Source organism: Arachis ipaensis, chromosome B04 (assembly GCF_000816755.2).
Source record: "Arachis ipaensis cultivar K30076 chromosome B04, Araip1.1, whole genome shotgun sequence".
In the NCBI taxonomy this organism is placed as follows: Eukaryota; Viridiplantae; Streptophyta; class Magnoliopsida; order Fabales; family Fabaceae; genus Arachis; species Arachis ipaensis.
In genome coordinates, this window is record NC_029788.2 from 127,906,357 (window position 1) to 127,914,771 (window position 8,415).

Genomic DNA, 8,415 nt, shown 5'->3' on the forward strand with positions numbered 1-8,415 from the left:
GACTAACACATTTTTCTAAATATATACAAGCTAAGTGAATTTCGTCAAAGTGGTTCAGAGTACTAATCTGTATTAATTATAACAAATTGTAATTTATTATCAACTCTCTTACTATATATATAGTTATTTTGATCAGATTATTTGTCACGTTCTTGCAATTCACCTAAATTCTTACCAAATAAACAAGATAAAGACAAACTCCTAGAGATAAGGTTGAATTATATATAGTAAGTCAGACATTATATATTTTGTCTTATTATTACATTTTTAATTAAAAAGAAAAAAACTTAAATGACTTTATATGATACATACAATACACATACAATACCAATAAATGTGGCGACCAAGACAAAGACACGATTCTATTTCTGAGCAAACACATAAGATGGATCATATAAAGTAACCTTCAATAATTTTATTGTTTTGGATTGTAAATAATTAGCATTTTGATTAGGTGAAGCTACGGTATCTATTACTTTGTACCTAAGTTACTAAAAAAAGTAAATAAATAATATTTAATAAAATTTATATGATTTATTTTTTATTTTAAACATTTTATTTTTTATTTTAAAAGGAAAATTAGACAATTTAGACACTATAACAAAGGCACTATAAAACTCACCTTTTGATTATACATATTCCAGCTAGAAATAATAGCTAGCAGCTATAATGTTTCTAACCTAGCTTCTAAAGGAACCTCGTTTATTTCAAATTACGTATTGCATAAACTGCCTAATGTAACACGCACATGCAAGTAACAAAATAAACGACACTAATTAATAATTATGGTTAAATACGATTTTGGTCTCTATGTAATGTATAAATCAATTTTTTTTATTTCTAAATTTTTTGCAAACAAAATCATTCTTAAGATTCAAATTTATTATAAAATCGTTCTTCGTACAATTATATCCTTTTCTTTCTTCACTAAAATACTCATCAACAACAATAAATCAGAAATAAAAACAATGAAGTAACAGCAATAAAACATAAATATTTATCTCTTTTTTTTCCTTCTTCAACAACAACAATGAAGCAAAAATAAAAATAGAATTGGAAGCAGAAGAAATAGAAGCATAAGCAGAATTAGAAACAAAAGCAGAAGCAGAATTAAAAATAAAATAGAAACAGAAACATAAGCAGAATCAAAAGCATCAAAAATAAAAGCAGAAGAAACAAAAGTAGAAGAACAATGGATTAACAAAATAAGAAACAGAATCAAAATTAGAAACAATGTGATTAACAATAGATTAACAAAATTAGAATCAAAATCAGAATCAGAATCAAAATTGGTGGATTAACAAAATCAAAATCAGAAATATGTGATTAACAATCTGATTAACAAAATAAGAAACAGAAGCAGGATTAAAACCCTAGGGAGGATAGACTTCCCAATCTGATTAACTAAGTTCTATTGCAGCTTCAGCATGGTCCTTCAGCAATTGGAGGAGAGCGAGGTTGATATCTTTGGAATCAAAGATGATGAGGAGCCAGAGCAAGTTCCTGTTAGAAGACTCTAGAAGGTTCCAGATCTTGCGAAAATTGCCGGTGGTGGTGATGAAGAAGACCTAGCGGAGGACGCCGCCGTTGCGAAGACAGCAGCATAGGAGGGCAAGAGTGCGGTTGAGGGTGACTTCGGTGACAATCCGACGCTTGTTGAGGGGATGGGCAGTGGCGACGCAGATGTCGGAGCGGAGGTTGTCCTAGAGGAGCTGAGTTCGGCGCAAACGTAGTGGCTCTCTCTCCTTCTGGTTCTGATTCCCAACGGCGATGGCGGCTCCAAGCCTTGCCGGCGCCGTCCCCCCTTTCCCCTTCTTCCTTTCTTTTCCTTCTTCTTCCCTTCCCCTCATTTGTTCTCTTTCTTTTTTTTTCTTTTTTTAATTTATAATTTTTTTTGTTAGGAGTAATTTGGTCATAAAATTTAAAATTTAAGTAAAAAAGGACAATTTTAAAACCAAATTAAACCTTAGGGATGATTTTGTATGCAAAAAAGGTTGAGGACAAAAAAAAATTTCAGCCTATACTTTAGGGACCAAAATTGTACTTAACCCTAGAAATTATTATTAATCTGTATCACCTTTGGTATATTCTAAGGAAATCCTGCTAGGTAACCAATTAGGGTACCAATCAACTTCTGCCAATTCGTATTGGGCTGCACTCTAAACTCCATTACAACAAAAAAACATCCCTCTATTTATCCATTCTTATCCTAATTTACATTTCACCTATTTCACCTTCCTCTCTTTTTCATCACAACTGCACTGTTTATCTTCTTCACAGAGAACCGCAGTCGCATTGCTCAACCTCCCACACACGTCGTCTCCATCACCGTCGACAACACATCACAGCACCGACACCGCCTTCTACGCACCTCAACGTTGTTGCCGCCGCCCGCGATCACGCTGTCGCCGCTTCCGATGCCCATAACGTTGCTGCGTGGACTCCTCATCCTCAAAAACCCGCGATGTCGCGCCGCCACCTCCATCTTTTCATCATGTCGCGTCTCCTCTGTCTCCACTCTCCACGCCACGTGGTCATGTCTCCTCCTCTTCCGTCGTGCGCTACTGCTCTTCATTCATCCCAGTGGTGGTCTCCAAAAGGTTAGTAGATGTTTACGGTTAAGTGGACGTTTCTTCTTTGTTCCATGGTCCATATACTTTGTATAGTAGATGGATGTTTCTTTGTATTATAGATGGATGCTTTTTATTATCGGATTGCGAATGTTTCTTTTATTTGGTGCATATTTCGTTACTCTCAGCTGGAATGTATAAAATTTGGGATATTTCTTCTTTTTGTTATTGGATGTTTCATTTATATATTACTGGATGTTTCTTTTTGTAGCATGTGGATTTTTTTTGGCGCACTGCGGAGACATGGAGGCAGTCTGCACAACAACACAACGACAGGTCGACAGCGACAACAACTCAAGGGGGAGGGGTGGGGCGCGATTGCTTCACTCGCATGACTTCTCCCTACAGCAGAGATATGATCGGCTGCAAGAATCCCCTCCAGCGACGATGCGCATGGTGCACTGCGGAGGTGGCAAACTGCGCGACGGGAGCCGAGGCACTTCGACAGCGGCGATGCGGAAGTATACATGAACGAAAATGTTGACACGATGGGAAGGGGTGCAAATGCGATTATGGACTGTGATTATGGGACGGTTATTTTACGCAATTCTTATTATTCAAATTCTATTTAATGCTAATTATTTAAATTTTTTAATTTAAATTAATAATTAATAAATAAAATTGTTTAAGTTAATTTAGATGTTGATCTCCTATACTTTTTCATTCTAAGCTAAACTGTTTTGCTTTGATTCCTTCATTTCATCTCAAATTAAAAAACAAGAATAAAAAAATTACCTCGCTCTGTCTTAGATTTTTTTATTTTGATTTATATTTAACAAGAAAATACTATTTTTTCTTACAAACTAAATACCATCATTCATAAACCAGATCTGTGATCATCTAAAACAATAAATACATAGGAAATAAAAAAAATGTGTAGGATAATTGTTGTTGGTACAAATTTCATTATAGTTCTATTTGGAAATTGAGGCCTGCTACACATATAAGCTTTTTTGGCTTACAAGCTATACAAGTTGCTCCAAGTCCAAGAAAAAAACACGCGCCCCTTCCATAACACGTTCACTCTTCCTCTTCTTCCTCAATCAAAACGCAAACCATCAAGATTCAAGGTACATTCGAAACAAACTACTATGATTCTGCAGAAACGTTCCAATTCCTCGTGAAGAGTAGAAGAAATCAAGAAGAAAAGATACAAATCTCCATAAAAAATCAATAGAAAAAAGGAAGAAACATTATTCAAGGTACTGTTTTACTATTCTTCTATTCTATATTATCTCTGACATGTGCCTCATCCTTAACCAGCAAAACATTAAAAGATTTCAAGAAGAAATATATCCCTGTTTTGAGTGTATTTCTTAAATCCTTTGGGTGTATTTCTGTAATCCTTTCTGTAACCGTTTGTGTGTATTTCTATAACCGTTTGCGTGTATTTCTGTAATCGTTTGGGTGTATTTATGTAATCGTTTGGGTGTATTTATGAAGTTCCATTATCTTCAAAACGATTTCAAAGCTTGATTTCAGATACAATGAAAATCGAGAAAAACGAAGCAAAGAGAGAACGTACGAAGGAAATCCAACAAATTTGGCAAGAAACTCGAAAAAAGAAACGAAATCTTTTGAAAAATGGAAGTTATATATTTGCGCGTTAATTGATTTGAATTGATTTAAAATTCTGTTAAAAATGCACGTAACATAAACAACGCGTTTCATGGGTGATTTCGTTCAGACTTGTAAAGTTTGTAAATACAAAACACTTGTATGTAGAGATTAATTCTTGGAAATTTTACTAACATTCTGAATATTTCGATCCAACCTTATTCGATTAACAAAAAAAATATTTTCACTCAAAAATACTATTTATGTATGATTAGTAAATTGAATTAAGTATATATGCAAAAGGAAACAAATTTAAAGTTCAAATTTTTACTAACTCTATATATGTATACATTACTTCATTAACATTTATATCATATATTAAAGATGTGGTTCGACATTAGAATTGGTTGATATCTGAATCTAGCTCTACCTATTGCGAGTCAGGTTGTCAATCTACTTCGACCGAGTTAAAACTGGTTGGACCGATACCTACAGATACTACTATACTGTTAGTTTTATTAGTGAGATACAAAATACTAGCTATCAGAATTTTAAAAATAAAATAAAATTACCAAACTTTGATAACTTACGAGTTTTTCTTTCGGATGCTTAGATTATAGTATGTTTTGTGAATGTTACCAGATTATATAATATGTTTTCTGTAGAATCTGTCATATTTATTATTTTCACTTGGTGAATTTTTTAATCAAATCAGAACTTGATGGATTTAAACTCATTATTTGATATTTTTTCTTATAAAGAAAATCAATAATCCTCTTAATTTGTTAGAAAGAGAACAAAAACACATAGTAGATAGAAATGTTTAACTTTAAACCTCAGCAATTAAAATAGAGAAATGTTAAGGGGTCAGTAACTTTTGTGATTTGTAGTCATCAAATAGCCATCAATGATGATTTTAATGGTGTAAGATTGGTGTGAAATTTCATCTAATGGCTCACTTTTCTTTACTGGTTACATGCTGGCTAGAATTTAACAAAGTTGCTGCCCCCTAGACTTTTTCATTAAAAAAAAAGACAATTTATTTACTCTCATAAAATCCTTCATATATCCCTTTCTGAGTAAATAAAAGAGCAAATTCTTGGTGCATTGCCCATTAACGGTCTTTTTTTTTTATGTTGAGCATTTGAAAATACAAAGGAAAAAAAAGGACAAAAAACAATTGAAGAAGATAGATTTTTCAGTTGTATTTTATTTTGCATTAATCCATTTAACAAAGATGCAATAGGAGAATTCAATAACATCAACATTTACATGCAAGCTAACTTGGACACTAGTTAGATCTTATCAACATATATCATGTACTATATACAAAATCATAATGATTGTAACCAAATTTAAAATGATAACGATTTACATAACTGAAAAAAAAAAGGTCAGTTTAAACTTTAAAGTGAAATGAATTCCCACCAAGCATTCTACCCTTAACTTTGTTCCAGATACAATGTTTTTTCTCCCCTCTTATATCAACCTAAGATAGAATGTAACTTTTGGTATAATTTTCAAGAATTTAATTTTAATATATCTTCGACGTAAAATAAATTATTTAAACATTCAATTATGTATTATCACATAAAAAATAATTATTTGACACATTTATCATTTGAATAGTCATATAAAAAAAAGGTAAATAGATTTTTTGTCCTTAAAATTTGTTATAAGTTTTAAAAATATTCTTAATTTTTATTTTGTTTCAAAAGTTTTCGAATTGCATTAAATATACCCATGACGGCTAATATTTAAAAAAAAATTTAAAATCAAGTCAGCAACAGTTTCACAAGAACAATCTTTAACACAAGCAAAACCAAACATAGTGATCATGCATTATTACTGGATTAGTCCTAAACTTTCTAAAAATTTAACTGTCAGTAATATATTTGATGCAAATAAAAAACTTTAAAAATAAAATAAAATTTAGGAATATTTTTAAAATATTTGATAAACTTCAAGGATAAAAAATATATTTTACCCTATAAAAAAATATATGTAACATTTTTTTGGTAAAAAAATTTACCTTGTAAATATCTCAATTAAAATCTAATTTTCACTTTCCAATTTTGGACATACTCAATCATGCACATACACCATAGAAAAACACACGGTTTAAAGCATGAAAACGCACCCTACCCAAGTTGCCTTATGAGTCACGGTTCTATGCACCTAAAAAACCAGTATTTAAGGATTCTGTTTCTCATAACATAGATCTTTGTTTTGAGTGTCTCTCAATTGCATTTTTTTCCATCAAATTCCTCAAAAAAGAAAAATTAAACCCTCCACACCAAAAAAGAAGAACTGCTCAATTTATTCACTCTCTTAACTTGTCTTCACACCCATGATTTAGGCATCAAAAAGTGTAGCCACCCTAACCCCAAAAGCTTCCTTTTTTAACTCCTTGCAACACACAAGTGTGAAATTGTCCACTACCCTTTAAAGGTTGGTTTCTCTGCATTTAGCCCACTTGAATTCCGGCGCCGAATGTTCGATAGCTGCCGAGTTTAACCGACATATTTGTCGTGTTTCGATGCTTTTTATGAACCAAAGGAGCCTAGCATAGAGATGGAATCAATGGAGAATGTTAGAATGCAAAGAGAGAAAGATCAGAAGTTCGAATTGCCGTCCGGCTTTCGATTTCATCCCACCGATGTAGAGCTCATAAATTACTACCTTGTTAAGAAGGTTCTTGATGATAAGCACTTCTGTTCTATAGCAATTGCTGATGCTGATATGAACAAGTCTGAGCCATGGGATTTACCCGGTAAAACTTTGATACTTTCTCATCATTACATATCTTTTTAGATGGCGATTTTATTACCTAAATTGCTCCCTTTCATTATGTTTAAAGGTTTAGCGAAAATGGGCGAAACGGAATGGTATTTTTTCTCTATGAAGGATAGAAAATACCCAACTGGCCAAAGGACTAATAGGGCGACGGAGGCCGGTTATTGGAAGGCCACAGGCAAAGACAAGGAGATATCAAAGGAGAATTCAAAGATTGGGATGAAGAAGACCCTTGTTTTCTACAAAGGAAGAGCTCCAAGAGGTGAAAAGACTAATTGGGTCATGCATGAATATAGATTGGAAGGGAACAAATCTGTTTATAATCTGTCACAACCTGAAAGAGTTAGTATATTTTACTCTGTTTTTGCTCTGTTTTCCTCTGTTTTCCTCTGTTTTAATACTCTGTTTTAAAATGAAAATTTTGCTAACAAGTGTTTACCATTCATAGGGTGAATGGGTTATATGCAGAGTATTTGAGAAGGGCAATCATGGAAAAAGACTGAATATTGCAAAGTTGGAGAGGCTCAACTCTTTGGGAGAGGAACCATTACCATTGCCAAAACCTACTCCTTTGATGCCTCCATTGATGGATTCTTCATCATCGAGAACCACCCCCGGCGAGTTATCTCAGGCGACGTGCTACTCCTCTGATCCGAATCAAGCCGAAGTCCGGAACAATTTGCATGATGACATAGTTGAAAGCAGGGAAACTCCTATCTTGAACTTTTCCCCTGCTTCCATCAATGAAGAATTTTTTCAGATTCCCAACCAAATTGAGAAACCGGATTGTTATACTCCGCCTCAAGAAAACAACGGATCAATTGCAAGGCAGAATCAGAAATCAGAGTTTGATGCTGATATATCATCTTTGATTTACAACAATGACATGTTTTACAGGTTCTTTGGGAACCAAGAACATTCATCTTCAGCTTCTGCAGACATTTGCAACCTATGGAATTACTAGATAAGGTTGAAGGATATTAAATAATATTATTACTCTTTCTTTTTTTTTTTTAAAGACAAATTAAAGTAAATATGTCATTTATATCATACCTTTAAATTCTAAATTGATTACCTGCAAATGCATGAACTTATTATTAGGTTGGTAACTTTAATTGAAAAAAAAATGGTGAAGTACTATTTTGTTCCCAAATTTTTGAATCAAATCTTAATTTAGTCTTTAATATTTTAAACATCTTATTCTAATTCCAAAAAAAATAAATAAAACTAATATTGTCGTACAGTTAAATTTGATATAGCATATTTAAGAGTCAATATGACATTTAATTTCAGCACAATTACTAATGTAAAAGTTTTTTGGTTAATTATTCGAGTAAAATAAATTTAATAGTAGGACAATATTAAAATAGAATATTTAAAACATTAAAAATCAAATTAAAATTTGATTCAAAAATTAAAGACAAAAATAATA

The 8,415-nt window shown here is 32.5% G+C and overlaps 1 protein-coding gene across 1 annotated transcript; it reads left to right on the forward strand.

Annotated features, from left to right (window-relative positions):
* On the forward strand, positions 6,395-8,061 carry LOC107638142 (NAC domain-containing protein 92). The gene is made up of 3 exons (XM_016341311.2): positions 6,395-6,960; positions 7,048-7,325; positions 7,432-8,061. The coding sequence occupies exons 1-3, from the start codon at positions 6,762-6,764 to the stop codon at positions 7,945-7,947; spliced, it is 993 nt and encodes a 330-aa protein (XP_016196797.1). The 5' UTR covers positions 6,395-6,761; the 3' UTR covers positions 7,948-8,061.